The 20,032-nt window shown below is 28.8% G+C and overlaps 3 protein-coding genes across 4 annotated transcripts; 2 read left to right on the top strand and 1 right to left on the bottom strand.

Annotated features, from left to right (window-relative positions):
- Positions 1-8: 8 nt before the first annotated feature.
- LOC127266587 (single-stranded DNA-binding protein, mitochondrial) lies at positions 9-18,485 on the bottom strand. Of its 2 annotated transcripts, none has more exons than XM_051296993.1 (8): positions 18,373-18,485; positions 2,274-2,363; positions 1,686-1,897; positions 933-1,141; positions 754-854; positions 478-537; positions 349-397; positions 9-262 (listed from the first exon to the last, which is right to left on the bottom strand). In XM_051296993.1, the coding sequence occupies exons 2-7, from the start codon at positions 2,332-2,334 to the stop codon at positions 381-383; spliced, it is 660 nt and encodes a 219-aa protein (XP_051152950.1). In that variant the 5' UTR covers positions 2,335-2,363; positions 18,373-18,485; the 3' UTR covers positions 9-262; positions 349-380. The 2 variants fall into 2 exon arrangements, with proteins under 2 accessions (XP_051152950.1, XP_051152869.1); XM_051296912.1 differs by lacking the exon at positions 18,373-18,485 and adding an exon at positions 2,985-3,132.
- On the top strand, positions 2,853-3,363 carry LOC127266707 (F-box protein PP2-B13-like). Its single transcript, XM_051257191.1, has one exon. The coding sequence runs from the start codon at positions 2,910-2,912 to the stop codon at positions 3,285-3,287; it is 378 nt and encodes a 125-aa protein (XP_051113148.1). The 5' UTR covers positions 2,853-2,909; the 3' UTR covers positions 3,288-3,363.
- Positions 10,498-18,816, top strand: LOC127266505 (probable protein phosphatase 2C 34). The gene is made up of 9 exons (XM_051296794.1): positions 10,498-10,687; positions 11,361-11,631; positions 11,722-12,027; positions 12,619-12,739; positions 12,805-13,028; positions 13,132-13,349; positions 16,929-17,262; positions 18,081-18,199; positions 18,273-18,816. Exons 2-9 carry the CDS (start codon positions 11,377-11,379, stop codon positions 18,673-18,675), a joined length of 1,980 nt encoding a protein of 659 aa, XP_051152751.1. The 5' UTR covers positions 10,498-10,687; positions 11,361-11,376; the 3' UTR covers positions 18,676-18,816.
- Positions 18,817-20,032: the final 1,216 nt, after the last annotated feature.

Raw genomic sequence — 20,032 nt, forward strand, 5'->3', positions numbered from 1 at the left:
ATCCTGCATAATGGCCAATGAATTTCGCATAAATCGCAACCTAGATAAATGCAAGCATGACTTGATAGAATCCATGACATGTTTTCTTGCAGTTAGACTCGATAGGCTTTTTAAGGTTCATAGTCAAAGCAACAGAGATGTATATAATACTGGGGTTAAGATTCTTTACCCGTACGTACATTGCTCATCTACTGTGAAATCGGTGATAGGTCCATAAAATCTCAATATGCGTCGTAAACTTGCCTAATTCTGCAATCCAACCCTGAGATAGAGAAAAAGGAGCAGTAGAAGAAAATGTATGTAGTAAATGGTTAAGGCACTGATAAGTTATGTTTGTTGACTGCTTACATTGGCAGAAACTTGTAGCCATCAGTGATTCACTACAACAATCCATCCCCTGTAAGTAAAGTTTAGGCATTGAGACAGCGAGAAAACTTGTGAACCCATAATATATAGACAAACCTAAGGAAAACTTACGAAGCTCGTCAAAGGAAATAGAATTCCCACTATCCCCAGATTTTACAAGTCGAATCCTTCCTGCAAGAGTAGCATATTGAAAAAGATGTAAGTAACCAAGAACTAAAATTTAGAAGACTATTATCTGCAATTAGAACTGCGAAAAAGATGTCTGAAATTCATAGCACAAGCATAGAATAATAAGAATTTGATGCTTGAAGATATTTCGATGAAAGAATATCCATATGGATTTTGGACATCAACTAAGCAAGTAACCAAGAAGTAAAATTTACATACCATCTCGGCGCACACATATCTCTGGTATGCTTTTTACTTCCCCGCTGATGCTGTCATTGTAAATCCTAGTTTCAATGTCGCCCTCGACATATACAGAAGAGCTGGAAACAAGCTCCTATAATTAGCCGGAACTTGAAAGAAACATCTATCTGAAATTGAAATAATTCATTGCCCTTTACTTTTTCACCAGTTGTTGAACTGAATAAGCTCCGAGCATAGGGTTGTGCACTGCAATCCGATGCCACTGAACTGGCCTAGGCGAGTCGTTTTCACCCACATGTCTCTGATCAAACATCCCTCCTGTGCCTACAGAAAATGTGGTTACAGTTTTACCATTCCTCAGTATCTTCTGGACCGGAGCTTGACCAACTTTACCACATATAATAGCCTGGGTAAGAAAACAATACGGCATGAGAGGATCGCCAATTGAAAAGCCAAAATGCAAGAACACTTTGAAGCAAGTGTTATTTGCATATAGGCACCAATGAATTTTAACACACAAAAGTCAAGTCTCGTAAATGAGCTACGGGAAGAAAGACATCTATCCCTTTTTACAAATCAAAATAGCGGCCATAGGCCTAAAAACCGATCCCAATAATCCATATGGCCATCTACTCCTTTTGATGAAGCAATATTCGTGATTTTGAGATTCAATGAAAACAAATCCATCAAAAACTAGCTTCTCACTAACAACTACTGAATAAAGCTGAAAACAATTAAATAAACTATCACAATGAGCTTGCAACCTTGCTTCTGTTAATTTCTCCAAAATCGAAATGTTGATACATTATAAGCTATTGAAATTGATATGAACACGATTGGGGAAGCATCATTAGAGTAGAAACATCTAATCTTCTTAAGTCGATAATCAACAATAACTTCTAACCTACTATACTATGCTTTAGAACTTCAAATTATGTATGATCCCTCACCTTGTGGACACCGCGATAATTCCACCCCTTTTTTGGATCAACCCCCTGGAGTTGTAACTCTGGCCTCTCTGGAAGAAAATCACCATCATCGATGTCGAAACCACTTTCTGCCTCCAATTTATTGTTATTGTTGTTGTTGTTGTTGTTTTCGTCGCCTGATCCTATCGAGCTAGTCGAGAAGAACAACCTCGACCTCCCTTGCAAGCCCAGCACTGCAATGTAGCAATGGCAAACAAACAAGCCATTTCAAATACATAGAAAAGTTTCAAAAATCTGACCATTTCACACCCCAAATTTCATGAAACATCCTCCTGAATTTATCAGAACTTCTCGATCGATCTAACACGCAGAAAATATCGAAAAACCAAATACTGCCCCACGTCAACCGACGATTTGAGAGTAAACCTATGAGCTAACTCGGAAAAGCGTGCTGAATAAATTCAACCAAAAGGAAAACCTAATCCAATTTCTCGAGAATCCTATCTAACATCGGTGAAATTCGTCAGTTGATTGTATAAACAATATAGGCGCATAGTCCAGTCCACGCATCAAAACCAAGCAATACTCGTTTAAGGATTAGAAAGATACCGGCGGAGATCGGAGAAACTCGGCGGAGAGCGGAGAATTTCACGGCGACGGAACCGGCCATCTCTGCAAAGTCACTAACAGGACAGAGAGCTGCAGCGAGGTTTAGGGTTTAAGCATTTTCCGAATTATAAAATAAAATATAATCCTCTGTCATAAAATATTTATACGATTTCTATTGAAAAAATATATATATTTTTAAATAAAATTATATTAGTTTTTTACAAAATATTTTTAAAATAATAAAAATAAATATCTTATTAAATTTTTTTATTTTTAAAATTAATAATAAAATTATAAAAAATTTTACCACCAAAAAAATTCAACAAAATATTTTAAAAATAAAATATAAAATATTATTAAGTATCATTTTACGAGTATAAACTCTATTTTACCTACCACATTAATACAAACAACATTAATACATACAGATAATCGAATAAGTTAGTTAAATAAGTTAGTTAAATTCGATAATTGAATCAGCTCTCATAGTTAATAGAATCTACTTACAGGTGTCAACTAATTGTAAAACACACTATTTGTTGGAATATGAAAATTAAAAATAATGGTATGGTGTCTACATCCAATCCGTAACTATCCATTCAATTTCGCAGATTTCCCCAAGTAGCAGAGCTAATAATGGTATGGTGTCTACAAATCAGTTGCAGATTCAACACAAAATTGCTATCTCCAAACACTATCTACACCGCAAACCTCATTTTTCGGTTAGAAAATCGCGCTTTCGGCTTGGACGCTGCGCCGCTTGAAGTTGAAATCCGATTTGGTAGTTACAGAACGCGACGCACAATTTCAATAACCGGAAAGCACTGCCAAGGAAGAGACGCCGTCGCGAGAGGCGATGGATGGATGGAGCTGAAATTGGGAGAATTTTTCGTCAATGGTAACGAAGATGATACCCAAGTGAAAATGGAGCTGAAAGAAATTGAAGGTACGCATCTCAAAGGCGGAATTGTTCTGCAAGGAATTGAACTTAGGCCTAATGCTCCAATCCAATAGCATAATGGGCCTATTCGTTTTGCCCTGCTTAAGCCCATTAAGAATGCATACATTACTTTTGGGCAAAACCAAAATATGATCTATATACGAATACTAAAGTGAAATCTCTAAACAACATTGAGGCATTTAAAATATTAGTATCATTATTACTTCTAGGCAAACCAAAATATGCATGCTAAATTTAAATATTGTAATTTGGCACAACATAAAAGTTGATGATTTTCCGATATGACTTGCATATTCAAACTCTAATCGAATCAACTAACAGCTATCAGCTAATTGTGAAATACACCATTTATGAAAATTAAAAATAATAATAATATTTTAATACTCCCTCTGTCCAAGCTAAAAGTATACAATTACTTTTGGCGCGGAGATTAAGGAATAATAGTATTTTAATTATAGTGGGTAGGTAAAAGTAATAAAATGACATTTTTGCCCTTACTTTCTTGGTATAAAAGTAATGATGTGATGTAAAGTAGGGGTATTTGTGAAAAAAATTGGGTATTTAATGAAATTGTTACTTTGTAATTGGATATCCCAAAATAAAAATATGTATACTTTCTAACTTGACGGAGGGAGTATAAATTAGAGATATTATTAAAATTTATTAAATATTAATTTAAAAATAGCATGATAAATTAAAAAAAAATAGTAGTCCTTCCTTTCCACCTATCATGTTCTCTTTATTTTACACGAGAATTTACGAGGAATACAATTAGTAAATAATCAAAATTAGATTAATAAAACTAATTATCGTATAATAAAAATAATTATATATTAATATTAAAATAACTGATTATTCTAATTAAAATTTAAAAAATTATAAACTAAAAAATTTAGAACAAGATTAAGGTGTATAATTCTTTTCCAAATGACAAAATAAGTGGAACGAACAAAAATAAAAAAACGGACATGATAAATGCAACAAAAAGACTAATAAATATAGTGAAAATGTTGTTTTTGATATATATATATATATAACATGGAAACCTGCAATCGCTATCAGAAAGTGTGTACTGGGTAAATCCCCAATCGAACCTAATAATCTACAAATTAAGTCCGATAAGGCAAATTAAGGGACTTATTGTTGTTGTTTTTTGTTGTCGTTGTTTATTTTTATGAACTAAATGATGGTCATAGACTTTTGAGATTTTATATTCTATTCCTCATAATTCAAAATACCACTTTTACCATTTCGTATGTCGCAAAAACATCAAAATATCTTACACATTTTACTAACTAATAAAATATTATTATTTATTAATCTACTACAAAATCTTAAAGAGTCTCTTTTAAAAAGGACAAAGGGAGTATACTATCTACATCCACTAACAAGAGTTATATTATATCAAAACGTAAGTACAAATTAAAAAAAAAAGACAAAAATATTTTTCTTGATATCTTATAATATAAATAAAACAATATTTATAATGTTAAATGCAATAACACACGTAAGATAAATATAACTCTTATTACCGAAATACTATTTTATTTTGTGTCATTTTAGATTGTTTATTGTGATTTTCAAACATATTTTTTATTCAGATAAAAATAATCTAAATATAATTAGTATAGCACTTCAAATAATAATAATAATAAAGTAGTAATAATAATATAAAAAGTAGTAATAATAATAAAGCATATGATATTATGATGTGATACGACGTCGTTTGGCGTGGCCAGCCAACAGTTATATATGCATGTGATTGGTTGGTAGGGTTAGTGCATGAATTATTGCTTCACTTTTCCACATGCATTAATTTCACCTATAAATATATATTCCTAAATTAGAATAATCTTTGCAATTCCACAATAGTTTGTGAATTATACATTCCGTCCAATTTGAAGTATATATCTTGTTTTTTTTTTGCATAGATTTCAAAATAAATAATTTAAAATAATGTAAAAATAATTTTATTTTACTTTTTTTAAAAAAATTAAATATAAGGTGAAGTATAGATATTTATAAGAAAAAAAATAATAAAATTAATATAATCTATAGTTACTAAAAAAATATATAATTAAATTTTAATTGAACAATTTAAAATAAAATTATATATATTTTTTTAGTAGACGAATAAAGTGAATACTCCTTTCGTCATATAAGAAGAATGATATCATTTTCTATTTTTATTCGTACCAAAACAAGGATATCATTTCCTAATTTAGTTATTGTATTACATACCTAACATAATTAATATACTTACAATTTTCAATATATTACACAAATATCACTACTTTTATATTACACAATCTAATAAAAGTATTTTTTTTTTTCATTTTCACTATAAAACAAATACTTCCTCCGTCCACTTTGAAAGTTTACATTTGCTTTTTGTGTGTTGATATTTAAATATTATTTATTATATCAAGATGTAGTACAAATCAAGAAAAAAATGTCAAAAATACTTATATTAGTGTCTTATAATAATAATAGAAGGACTTTTATACCAAAACAATTATAGAATAAGTACAATAACGCAAATTGTAAATGTAAACTTATTAAATCGACGAAGAAAGTATAATAATAATATTAAAAAATCTACGTGTAAAAAAAAAAATATTACCGATTTTATGAGCGAAAGTAGTATTAGTTTGGTAAACTATACTAAACAAACTCTATAAACAATAATTTCAATAGAGAAGACATAAAAAAAATTGAACTTGTAAAATTTGCGGTTAAAAATTTATTTACTATTCTCAACATATAATGTCATAGTTACAGTAGAAAAGTCTAAAATAAATAAAACCTATAATTTTATACATACAAATTTTTTAATGCTCAATCCGTCACATTGAAATATTGTTATTTTTTATTAACGATAAATAAATTGGGGTGCGTTTGTTTTGTAAATTGGGTTGAAGATTTTTTTTTTTAATAGATAATATAAAATTATTAAATATAAATAATATATATTTTAAAAGAAATGTGTATAATTTGTTTGGCAAAGTGAACACAGCCTTGGTAATTAAATAGTGACCTAAACTATAAATAAAAATTTATAATTGTATAGGTTGGATATTAAATAAATAAATATATATATATGTCTATTTAAATGAATAGAAAGTTTTTTATAATTTTATAACAAAAAAGTAGTATGATGACAGCCTCCTTTTTATTACTTCGTCAAAATTAAGGAACACATAAACATCCTCCCCCTCTGTCCCTTTTAACCATCTGATGGAAAGACACACTCCTACTTCTCTCTGTCTCTTCCTTTCTAGAATGATCGGCTGTCATCCACTCACCGCCATATCAACGGTCCACAATACTTGTTGCCCCACAATTGTATACTTCATATCTTTATCTACGGTGAAATATTTGATTTTTACCATAAAAGTTTAAATAGATAATAATAAATAAAATAAATTAGAAATTAAATACTCCTCCGTCTCAAAAGAAGTGTCTTATTGAGAGTTGACACGGGAATTAAAGAATAATAGTATTTAACTGAAAGTGGGTATAAAGTATAATATAAATGACTAAAATGCCGTTATTTTTTTAAGGATTTTAAAGAGTATGTTATAGTAATAATTATAGGTAATATGAAAAAATAGGAATAATTTTGTTATAAAGTGGAGACCACGGCTACTGAATAAGGAAACAAGACATTTGTTTTGGAACGGACGAAAATGGAAAAATAAGACAAATCTTTTGAGACGGAGGAAGTATTATAATGAGAAAAAAATGTACTATATTATTATTTTTATTATTATTTTACTTAAATAATATTTTCTACGTCTGCAAAAATTAGAATATTTGGATTCGGAAATTAAAAAATAAATATTTTATTCAAAAAATGATAAAAATAAAAAGATAGTTGAGAGTATTTTTAGAAAATAAGTTATAAATTAAAAAAAATGAAAAGAAAAAATATAATAAATGTAGTGACATTTGTTGTAAATAAGTATTGAATAAAGGATAATAATTAAATATTGATTTGTTGATTTTGCCGAGTAATGAAATCAATTTAGCAGTAAAAGTAAATTTGACTCTCCTATAGTGTATAGTATATTATTTCCATCTTCCTACTAGGATACGAGGTAGATTCAGGGTAAGTGTCTGAGGAAGTCTTTGTCTTTTCAGTCGGAGTAGTTGCATTTTCAGCTGCTTGATCGTTCTTAGCTCTGAGTTTTCTTTGGCTCGTCCCTTTGGCTTGTGGGAATGGTCAGCTATCTCTGTCTCTGGTTCGAAGAAGGTCTTTCCGAGACATAAGGAGTTAGACTCAGCCTTGATATATGAGCAAGGAAGCCGATGCTCGATTAAGCCTCGATCCAGTCCTGATATTTCCGTATAGTCCCAAGCTAGGCATTCGATGTACTTTATATATATTTATATCGTATTAAATAATTAATTAAATTTAAAATTTCACTATTTAAAACTTAAATCTAAAATCAAAACCCCGCAAATAAACACATTCTTCACATTCTAAATTTTAAATTTAAAAGATTGAAAAACTAGTAATAATATAATAGTTTCCTGGAAAAAAATGAATGTGTTGTTCTAAAAAATGCAAAAAGAAAAAAATTCAACATACTTTCCGACTAATTTATAAAAGAAGGTCAGCGAAGCGTGAGCGGGCGCGAAGAAGGAAAGGCCAGGTAGGAGGGGATTCGTCTGGCGAAGGAACACCAGGCGGAGCTTTTCTTTGTTGTATCAACCCTTACGCATTCGCCCTTCTCTCCGGTACTCTCTCCGTTCCATCACAATTGACACGATTTTCATTTTTGTTTGTCCAGTAACAATTGACATTTTTCTATTTTTGGTAAAAATTATTAAATCAAAACATATTTAACAAATATAAATAAATTTAATTAACTTCATAACATACAACATCATAATGACTTAGGACAAACTCAAAACGTCTTTATTTCAACCTCTTTTCTCAAAAAAAATAAATATTTTTATATATATTTAAAACTACACATCTTTTATAAAATTGATTTATGTTAATTATAAATAAACAAAAATATTTTTTTATTTACATGTATTATAAAAAAATTTATTTTCTACAAAATGATATCCATATTGCATATATTTTTTAATTGCTATATAATTTTTAAATATTTAAATATATATTTTAATTTTTGTAATCATATATATTAAATTTACTTTAAAAATATAAATATTATTAATTATAAAAAAATAATTTAATAATATCATAACTAATTATTATTAATTAATTAAACATCCTTACCTTAAATACCATGTCTCTTAATAATAATAATAATAATAATAATGTGATCATTGGCAATTGGATGCGGTAGAATATTTTGGTCAAAATAGTCATCAAATCACAATCATTGACCCAATCTCAAAAAGTTATTAATCGTTTAATTGTTATTTGAAAGTATTACTATTTGTTTGTATGTTTTACTTTTTAATTATTTTTTCTTATAAAATATTAGTATATTTAAATTAATATTAATTAAAAATTATCAATAATTTGAGTTTGTTTATTTTGTAATTTAAATAAATATATATGTTAAGTGTTAAAACTTTTATTGGTTATATAAATTTGTATCAATATATGTATTATATATTTTTTAATAATATTAATATAAAAAAAATGTTTATTAGAAAACCCTAAGTGCACAAACCCAAATTGGTTGTGTTCTTTTAATGTTATAGAATTGTGACATTTTATTGTTAGATATTGAAACTCGTAAAATTTTAAAAATTTATAAGGAGAATTGTTTTAATTTAAAATAATAAATATATTTCTATTTATTTAAAATAATGACAAATTAAAAGTACAAATCAGTTAAAACAATGAAAAGTATATATAAAGGGTTTTTTTTTATTTTTTATTTTTAATATGACTTCGATATTTTAATTTAATTTTTGGTTTAAATAATCGGTTTGTTCACTTAGCGATTTTTAGATAAATTGATTTTTTTATATGTGGAATGAAGAATTATATTGGTAAAATAAAAAATAATTTTTTGTGTTAAATAATAACTTTTTACGAGTAGATAATATATATATTATATTAATGTGTGTATAAATTTATATTTTTTATAAGAATTTGTTCTATTGAAAAATGATACGTGAACAAACTGATTATATATTCAAACTGCTAATTAAAATTTAAAGTCAATTTTTTCCTAAACAAATCCAAATATTATTTGTTTAGTTTTTTTTTTTTTTTTTTTGTCCATCCCACTTATTCTCTTTCTTTTTTTTTAAAAAAAAAAATATACTTTAAAATCACATTCAAACTTTTATACTGTAATTTATAATTTATAATTTTAATTAAATTAATGATCTGTTTTAATTTTAATTTATAATTATTTGTATTGTACTTTAATTATTTTAATTAATATATTTATTTAATTATTTACTAATTATATTTCTTTCTAAATATTCGTATTTATAGGATAAAATAAATGGGACGAAGAGAGTAAAATAATAAAAATCCACTTAATTATGTATACAATGTAAAAATAAATAAGAAAATACAACCAAGCAATACCCTAAACATTTGTCATGTTGTGGTTAGTGTATTAAATATTGAATTTAAATCATTGTCTTCTAGATTATATATTATGTGTATTAAATTAAACAAACCAGACCATGGGTATTTTATTCAATTCAATGCCAATAGGTTATAAAAACATATTATATAAAAATATTGAATTTAAATTATTGTCATAGTCTGTTAGATTCATTTATTGCAGTTATATTACATTAATATAAAATTTATGCTGCTAACTGTTGATTTATTTGTTAAATGTCATTACAGTCGTGTTGAATACTCTTTCAATTTTATAAAAAATATATTCAAAATATCTAGGCAATTTTATAGGGTTAACAATATAATTTCTTAGATTTATGGAAATAAATGAAAATTTAGTGAATATTTATTTTTAAAAAATATTATAATTTTTTTATTAAATAGGATATAAAGACACTTCTAACTAAAATAATATAATGTGCATGAGAGTATTTACCAACCGCTTATTTTTAACTATACAAATTGTCATATTTTAACTGAAAGAATATACAATTAAGCAGGGTAGACCAGACCAACCACATTTACTAATATTAATCATAGGGGCATTATCGTCATTTCCCCTATAGTCGCAGCTGGTAAATTTTTGCACATACTCAGTTTTTTACATGTCTCTCTCAACTCTCAAAAAGCCTTCTTACGTATGTATATATATATAGATTTTGTCCTCATACATTACAGCAACGTTCAAACAGAGCACAGAGCACAGAGGCATGGATTCCGACGCTCATCCAGCTTCAATCTCGCGGCGCGCCACTTCTAACCGGCGGAACTTTGCCGTCGCCTTACGATTCACGGCGTCTGTCCGATCAGTTATGCGTTTCCTTGGCTGTTGATACAAAATTTCAGTACAGGTTGCTTTTCGTAGAAGACAAAATCGAGGTTCGCGTACGATTAGTTTGCTTTACCGTCGTATTAACTGTCTGATTTTATGGTGAAGCTTTTTGAATTTGTTTATGATTGTAGTTGTACTGTTTGTTTGTGTTGGTGAACTGAGAAAACTAAGATTAGGAGAGAATTGGAACCACACACTCATACTATTTGTAAATGACTCACTGTTTCGACAATTTTCAAATTTAAAAACAAAACAAAACAAAAAGTCTATTTGATCGCAACGAGCTTTTTCGTTTTTTGTTTTTTGTTTTTTCCCTCTTGGCTGAAGAAGAGCAGTATAAGTTTTTTTTATTATTGTTAATTTTCTTTTAGTTGTAGGCTGATGTTTGGCAGAGTTGATTGGGCTTAGATATAAAGTTATGAGCTAATATTCCATGTTCCATGATTGATGTTTCTTAAATTGTTGATTTATTCTGAAACATTCTGTGAACCATATTTAAGTACTTTTTGAATTCCATTTTAAAAGTCTCAGATTCAGATTTTGTTTATGTTGTCTACAACATTTTTTATTTAAACTATTTCTGCAGTCGTCAGTGGTAAGCTAAGTTCCAATCGTGTACATGCTTTATGTGATTGAACAGTATTTGTTCGTTCAATATCATTTTAGTGCTGTTTATTGATCAGCATATATATTGACACAAGTTTGTGCTTGTGTAACCAGTGGGGAGGGGTAAAGAATGGGGCATTTGTCATCAATGTTCAATGGATTGGCAAGTTCATTTTCAATCAAGAGAAGGAAGAAATCAAAAACCGAAGTAGAGAACTCTGATGGAAGATCAACAGTAGAAGCTATGGCAAGAGATTCAAAGAAGAACAACTTGATATTGAAAACATCAGGCGTTGTAAATGCTGTCGGATCCAACAATTTTGCTTCTGTTTTCACAAAGAGAGGCGAGAAGGGCGTGAGCCAAGACTGCTGCATCGTTTGGGAGGTTATGTGTTCATCACCATAACATGTAATGTATGGAAATCTAGAGCACATCTCTCTATAGTAGCTGATTCAATACCATATGTTATTTCAGGAATTCGGATGCCAAAAGGACATGATGTTCTGTGGGATATTCGACGGTCATGGTCCATGGGGCCATTTTGTGGCGAAGAATGTTCGAGAGTCCATGCCTGCATCTCTTCTCCACAACTGGCAGGAGACACTGGTAGCAGCTACACTCGATCCCAGCATCGAATTCACAGATAAGCAGAGCCATGGATTCAACATATGGAAGCATTCATATCTCAAGACATGTGCCTCAGTCGATCAAGAGCTGGAACAGCATCGAAGGATCGATACATTCTACAGCGGAACAACAGCCTTGACAGTTGTTAGGCAGGTAATGAATTAAAGATTCAATGAAATTTCACTACATTTAGAATAATTTGACTCTCAATATATAATAAGTTTGGCCACACCACCTCCCTATTATCTATCCCTAGATCATATTGGTGGCTGCATAAATACCTCCACAGCCTTTAGCTTACTTTGAAGAAAAATCTCAAGCAGCCAAAATGATATAATACTATTAATATATTTACCTATCATTTTAATTGAACTTTGCTGCTATAAATATCAGGCCATTGTGGGACATGTTCATATAGGTGCCCCTTTATTCTCCATGTTTGGTTTTTTTCAGGATATAATTGAGTAAGATTCTGTTGTGTTTCTATAGTGTCGTAGTCATCACTTCTAGACAAGTTATAATGCAGTGCCTTGATTGGTTTTGTCTATAGCCTTTTGTGTTGGAATGTGGCCCTCAAAAAATATCACATTTAGTCAGGTCATATCTTCTACATAAATCATGTCCCCGGAACCATATAATTTATTAGATTACTTTTGTCGTACATTTTTTTAGTGCTACAATATGACTCAATAATTTTGTGAGAATATTTTTGAAATCTTGAAACTGTGTTGTGGTTTCGAACAGGGAGAGTTTATTTTCATAGCGAATGTCGGCGACTCGCGGGCCGTGTTGGCCACCGTTGGTGACGATGACGATAACTTGGTCGCGGTCCAGCTTACCGTCGATTTCAAGCCCAATCTACCTCGTTAGTCTCCTGCCTACGTTGTGTTTGTTCGTGTCCACTATATCTCTAACAAACTTTGTCTGCAGAGGAAGCCGAGAGAATAATCCGTTGCAACGGACGCCTACATTGTCTGGAAGACGAGCCCGGCGTTCATCGAGTATGGCTGCCGCACGAGGACTCTCCCGGGCTAGCTATGTCGCGCGCCTTCGGGGACTTTTGCGTGAAGGATTTCGGGCTCATTTCGGTCCCTGAAGTCGTGCAGCGACGTATAACTTGTAAAGACCAGTTCGTCATGCTGGCGACAGACGGGGTATTTATGATCTTGATCGATGATCGATTATTTCTTTCGTATGCGCAAAATGTATAATTCTAGTTGATTACTAGTCCATAGATTTATGTATCGATCGTTGCAGGTTTGGGACGTGGTTTCGAATGAAGAAGCTGTAGGGATTGTCGCTGGGGCTCCTGACCGGGGGAAGTCGGCGAGGCTGGTGGTGGAGCGGGCGGCGCGGGCGTGGCGGAGGAAGAGGAAGAGCATAGCTATGGATGATATATCAGCCATTGTTGTGTTCTTCCATTCTTCTGATTCAGCTGTTATGGTTGGCGAAGGTCACCTTGTCGCTTCACTAAGGTAACGTTATTATTTTTCGAAATTAAATTTGGTTGCTTTTTATTTTTATTTTTATCTGTCTAAGTCTACGTGAAAGATAATTGCCTTGTTGATGCTAATTTATGGAATTATTTAATTGTACCTAACCAGTTAAGTATGAGAATGAATGATCGTACGCTGAATTTGACTCTGAAAATTTCGTGGAAGTTAAATTTTAGTTGTTTGTTAGATTGTTATAAGAAGAAATCTGTATGATATTATAAAGTATCACTATTAGAAAGACTTGTATATTAAATAATTAATATATTTGAAATACCTAAAAGAGTTATTTTATTTATTAAATTATAATATAATACTCCTATAAATGCATTAAGTGATCGTGGTACTTTAAAACTTGTACGTTATTTCTAAACTATGTCCTTGCTATGTGTATGTTAGTATCTAGTGGATATTTTTTTTTTTGGAATAAATAAATTAATGATATATTTTTCTAATAATTTAAATTTTTAAATGAGACTGTTATTCTGCTCATCTGACACTATCGATTGTTAAGATGAAAAATATATTATTTCAACATGAATGAATAAATAAATATTTGTTTGTTAATATTTTTGAACTGACAGCTATTTTTATTATATTAAAATACAAAATTAAACATAATATTAATAACATATGATCTGTTCTTTTAGCTCAATTTTTTTTAAAATTTTACTATTTGAATTTATATTTTTTTAAAAAAATAAATTTTTTCCTTTCACAAAATATCATATCAATTATTATTTTAATATCAAATTCAAACTAAATTTTTTCAAACTCAACCAAAGAGAAACACACCCTTAATATATAATCATAGACAACACACGTACTTGGAAGATAACATATAAGTTATATTAAATTTAAATAGAATTTTAATATAATATTTTATATATGTAAAAAAGTAATACTACGGATTGTTATTGATAACCATAATCAATAATAATAAGTGATTTCAAAATAAAAGCACAACCAAATATATATTCTTGGTTTGCTTGATTATTTTGGATTTTAAATTATTTATTTAATTTATACGATTTTTGTAATATTATTTTAAAAAAAGTAAAACTAAAACACAAACCAAGCAATTGTCATATAATTTCTAGTACACATTCAATACCAAAGTTAAAATGAAAAAAAAAAAAAAAAAAAAAAGAAAAAAAAGAAAAAAAAATAAAGTACTAATAAATATATTGAGCCAAAATTGAAATAAAAATCGGCTGCCAAATGCTTTTAAACTAAAAATCTCTTTTTCTTCAACCAACCAAACTCTTACATTTTTTTTTTTAAAAAAAAGGCTACATTTTGGTAATTGTATTAATTGAGGTTATTTGTCACGTTGGATGTGTTCAAATTGATAACTTATAACATAATTTTATGTATGGCTTGTGATCAATTTATTTGTGAATTTTGGTAGCGTTAGGTAAAAGTATTGCAATACCCAACCTCACACTAACGAGAATGTATAAAAACTAAATTAATACTCCCTCCGTCCTACAACAAAGTATTTATTTTTTCATTTTAGTCCGTCCCATAACAAACTATCCATTTTTTTTTTAGTAATTGTACTATTTACTTAACATTATAAATACCCTTGCAACTTACAATATATTCATTACCTTTATATCACATATACTAATAAGGTTATTTTAATTATTTCTACTTTATTCCTACTATATCCCAATATAATATTAATATTTATAAAACTACATGCAAAAAGCAAATGGATATTTACTTATGGGGCGGATGGAATATATTTTTATTGATAATATTATAGATTTTACATTCAGTGATGTAGATAATTGAGAGACTTGGTCTGCACTCCCAGTGGTGTAGATTTTACATTCAATCCTTATTATTAGAAAATTGATCTTTACTCTATTCTTCTTAGTACTAATTTAAATTTAATCCCTATTTTTCTATTTTTTTATTAAATAATATAGTATAAATTTGATATACTCTTAATGTATATTGTTCTATTGATATACCTCTATTTACGTTTTGTGTACTTTTGTATGTGTATTTAAAAATAATAATAATAATTATAATTACGTTTTATTATGGGATGAAACAAAAAGCTACTACACACTTCTCATATTCCAAAGAAAATTCTATACCTGTCGTTCATGTACCCCAATATATTGTAATTTCTCCTCTTCATGCGGTCGATCGCTCTTATTTCCCCTTAAATTTATTTATATTCATTGAGATTTCTAAATTTCCACTAACATTATTGATTATCGGAATCTAATTGTAAAATAAAATATACATAATGTAAAAATTACAATATCACAAATTTATTGAAATACAGTCCAAAATAAGTACATAGAATTTTAATAAAATTATGATATTTATATGTATATACGTATCATAATTTTATTTAAATTATATATAGATATATATATTCATTCAGTTACAAATTTATATTAAAAAAAAATTGTAATAGAAAATTAGATATATATATATATATTTTTTAAATACAACCATTATTATATACTCCCTCTTGTCCCCCAAAAAGAGTAAAATTTGTTTTTTCCAAATAGATTTTTTAATATTAGTATTATATTGATTTGTAGTGGGAAAGACAAAAATACCCCTATTAGATTGTGTGATAAAAAAATAATGACATTTGTGTAATATATTTGAAGTTGTAAAGATATTAATTATGTTAGGTAGATAGTAATTACTAAATTAGAAAATGATATATTTTTTTGAACGGATAAAAATGATAAATGATATCATTCTTATGGGATCATTTTATCAATATTAGTTTACTTACTCTTTTAATTCTACCTAATAATGAAAAAATTTGATATTAATAATTTATATTATTTTTGTACAAAATTCATAATTACATTTAATATAATATAAAATATTAATAAAATTCAATATAAGATTAACAAAATATCTTATCTATATTTATAATTATTCTATCAAATATTTAAAATAGTATATATAAGATACAATTTGTAAAAATATTAATACTAGTAATAAAATTTATTTATAGTATTTTATATATTTTAAATACTTACTATGTGTAAAGGTTAGGGTTTGTTTGTTTTGTATTTTGGTTTGAATGAATTTATTTTTTTTTTTTTTACGTGAGATATAAAAAATATGTAGATAATATAAACATAATAAGTGTGTAGAATATATTAATTTTTGTAAAAAAAATATGTTGTAAATTTTTCAAAAAACAAACAAATTCTTATTCTACAGAAAATAAAATTTAATTAAAAAGAAAAGAGTGAAAAGAAAAAATAGAATCAAAATATGGCGAAAATAGAAGACGTTATGAAAATACTATGGCGACATTATTTCGTCATATTCTGTCAAAGAATGTGTCCATATGACGACATGTTAACTGCAAAAAATAAATTTTAATACAATTAAAAATCATCATATACAAGTTTTGTTTATATTTTTTTAAAAATTAATATAAAATCAAAATTTTGAGGGGTACCCACGCCCACCCCTACCCCTACCCCTACCATATATATATGCGCTTCTGTTGTATCACAATTAAATTGTTTTTAAATGAATTTAATCAAATCAAATGTAAGTTAGGCTTTATGTAAAACGGCGCGTAGAGTGCAGCGGCAATTTGATTCAGTTTCTCGAGAGAATTCCATCAATGGCGACCACAAATCTGGACTCCTTGCCGGAGGAGTGCCTGGCGCAGCTCATATCCTTCACTTCTCCGCGCGACGCCTGCCGCTCCTCGCTCGTTTCAGTGTTTTTCCGTCGCGCAACGGATTCCGATCTCGCCTGGGAGAAATTTCTGCCGTCCGATTACGAAGAAATTATCGCGACGGCGGTTTCTCCTGTGGAATTCTCCTCTAAGAAGGATTTGTTCCTCAAGCTTTCGGCGGTTCCTCTTCTAATCGACGCCGGTAAAAAGGTAATCGTAAATATAAAATATATTTTCTGCGATTCTCACTAGTTTGATTCTGGAAACAAAATTACGAAACCGTTTCTGCATCTCGTTGATGATTCAGTTTGATAACTGCAATTTATTTTTATGCAAATCGCCATTCGATTCAATTTCGGTAGCTAAAACCTATAATTACGTAGGAACAATACATCTACTTGTTTGATAGATGATCAAACATTCATATCTAGATTTGTTGAATAGCGTCTGAGTATTATAAACGAAATTCATTTCATAAAATCGTCGACCTGTTCGGTGAGCAAATCTCATTATTGTGCTTGGACTCAACTCCTAAATGATTTGAATCCGAATCATATGATATCTCTGTTTGCTAAGAACAATAAATTAATCATTTGTACTATCATCAAGCAAATTTTTTACTCGATTGTTTATTTAATAAATTGTGAGTTTAGATTTTATTCGATTGTTTAACTAAACTAAAACTGACGTTCTATAGTAATATTATATATATATATATTAAATAATAAATGATGTTACGTTATGTTATTTTAAAAAAATAAAATAAAATTATTTGCTCTATAATCTTATAATTGTTATTGAATTTCCATTACAAAATAGTATTAAATTAAATTATTATTTAAATTAATATATATATAAATTACAAATACAAACCAAATGCACCCAAGTTATATAATATATATATATATATATAGACAATTTTATTTTTGAGTATTTTAAAGTTTAACATCAAAATTGAGCTTGAGCCTAACTCACAACACTAGAAAAACATATTTAAACTAACTCTAGCCTTTGTACTTATATTGCAGGCATTTTGGATAGAGAGAGTGACATACAAAAAATGCTACATGTTGAGCGCCAGAGACCTCTCCATTGCCTGGTCTTCCAATTCTCTCTTCTGGTGCTGGAAATCCTTCGCCAATTCCAGGTAATCAATTCATCCACATCCAAATCCACTAATTCTCTACATCCAATCCGTGACTATCCATTCAATTTCGCAGATTTCCCCAAGTAGCAGAGCTAATAATGGTATGGTGTCTACAAATCAGTTGCAGATTCAACACAAAATTGCTATCTCCAAACACTATCTACACCGCAAACCTCATTTTTCGGTTAGAAAATCGCGCTTTCGGCTTGGACGCTGCGCCGCTTGAAGTCGAAATCCGATTTGGTAGTTACAGAACGCGACGCACAATTTCAATAACCGAAAAGCACTGCCAAGGAAGAGACGCCGTCGCGAGAGGCGATGGATGGATGGAGCTGAAATTGGGAGAATTTTTCGTCAATGGTAACGAAGATGATACCCAAGTGAAAATGGAGCTGAAAGAAATTGAAGGTACGCATCTCAAAGGCGGAATTGTTCTGCAAGGAATTGAACTTAGGCCTAATGCTCCAATCCAATAGCATAATGGGCCTATTCGTTTTGCCCTGCTTAAGCCCATTAAGAATGCATACATTAGTTTTGGGCAAAACCAAAATATGATCTGTATATACCAATACTAAAGTGAAATCTCTAAACAACATTGAGGCAAAATATTAATATCATTATTACTTCTAGGCAAACCAAAATATGCATGCTAAATTCAAAGATCGTAAGTTGGCACAACTTAAAAGTTCCATGATTTTCCGCTATGACTTGCATATTCAAACTCTATAATATGGAGCAATTATTTAATATTATCTTTATTAAGATCCCTGAGCTCTCATTTCGAAAATATATCAACAATTGCATGAAAAAATCTTTTAACACATTCAATATTAGTTAATTTGTCAATTTTGATGTAATCGTCGGTGGAATATGCCGATATACCATAAACTAACACATGCCAAAGTATTTCTATTGCTTTTTGAAAATGAGACAATCCAAGTCTTCCAGAACCATTTCATTGCCGCATGAAATACGCGTCGTGAATAAAATTTGAAATATTCAAAAACGTCTTAAAAAATGTTGACTTATCATAAAATGAGTTAGATGAAAAATAATCATTAAATAATGTTAAATTTGCTTGCTCATGATTACAATTGACAATCCGATTACCTAAAACGAAACTATCATGAATTTATCGAGACATTTCAAAATGTGGTCAAAAAATGTCATTGCTACATATGGAGGTCTACATTATTGCTTCATCTACAATAATTGAATGCACAAGTGAAAATTATTGCAAATTATCTTCTTTTTTGAAAAAACAAAAAAAGAGAATGAATTTTGAAATAAAACAATACTAACACTAAAATTCATATTTCTTCTAAATTGATATAAAAGAATAAAAGAAATTCAAATTCTTTTGGAAATATTTTTGCATATCTACCAAAAAAAATATAATATTTCAATTAACCACCAACTATTTAAATTAATTAACATAACATATAATTCAACATCTAACTTTCACCCATCAACTATATTATTTACTGACAATGTATTTAATCTAAAACTCAACGTCCAATATTCAACGATCAATTATATCAATTTATTATCATTCTTCCAACCATTTCATTAATTTTACAACATAAAAGCTCTTACAAAATTCTCCTATGAATAGTTGTCATAGTAATTTACAATCACCACAATTTTATTATATTTTTTAATTTTTTTTTTAAAAAAATTATATATAAAATAAAAATTTATATAAAAAATATAAAAATAATAAAAATATGTAATATATTAATATTTTATTAAAAATATTCTTTAAAAAAAGACACTCACTATATACATTTTTTATTGGAGATGGTATGCAAAAAAAAAAAATGAAAATAAACA

This window comes from Andrographis paniculata, unplaced genomic scaffold (genome assembly GCF_009805555.1).
Source record: "Andrographis paniculata isolate CXL003 unplaced genomic scaffold, ASM980555v1 Contig10END, whole genome shotgun sequence".
Taxonomy (NCBI): domain Eukaryota; kingdom Viridiplantae; phylum Streptophyta; class Magnoliopsida; order Lamiales; family Acanthaceae; genus Andrographis; species Andrographis paniculata.

Bases quoted from the DNA above. Each gene is read 5' to 3' on its own strand.
- LOC127266587 (XM_051296993.1), bottom strand. From the start codon at position 2,334: ATGGCCGGTTCCGTCGCCGTGAAATTCTCCGCTCTCCGCCGAGTTTCT. The intron at 1,898-2,273 runs GTATCTTTCTAA...GCTACATTGCAG, and splicing joins AGTTTCTCCGATCTCCGCCG to TGCTGGGCTTGCAAGGGAGG. The intron at 538-753 runs GTATGTAAATTT...CTACTCTTGCAG, and splicing joins GATATGTGTGCGCCGAGATG to GAAGGATTCGACTTGTAAAA.
- LOC127266707 (XM_051257191.1), top strand. From the start codon at position 2,910: ATGGTATGGTGTCTACAAATCAGTTGCAGATTCAACACAAAATTGCTA.
- LOC127266505 (XM_051296794.1), top strand. From the start codon at position 11,377: ATGGGGCATTTGTCATCAATGTTCAATGGATTGGCAAGTTCATTTTCA. The intron at 12,028-12,618 runs GTAATGAATTAA...GGTTTCGAACAG, and splicing joins CCTTGACAGTTGTTAGGCAG to GGAGAGTTTATTTTCATAGC. The intron at 17,263-18,080 runs GTAATCGTAAAT...CTTATATTGCAG, and splicing joins TAATCGACGCCGGTAAAAAG to GCATTTTGGATAGAGAGAGT.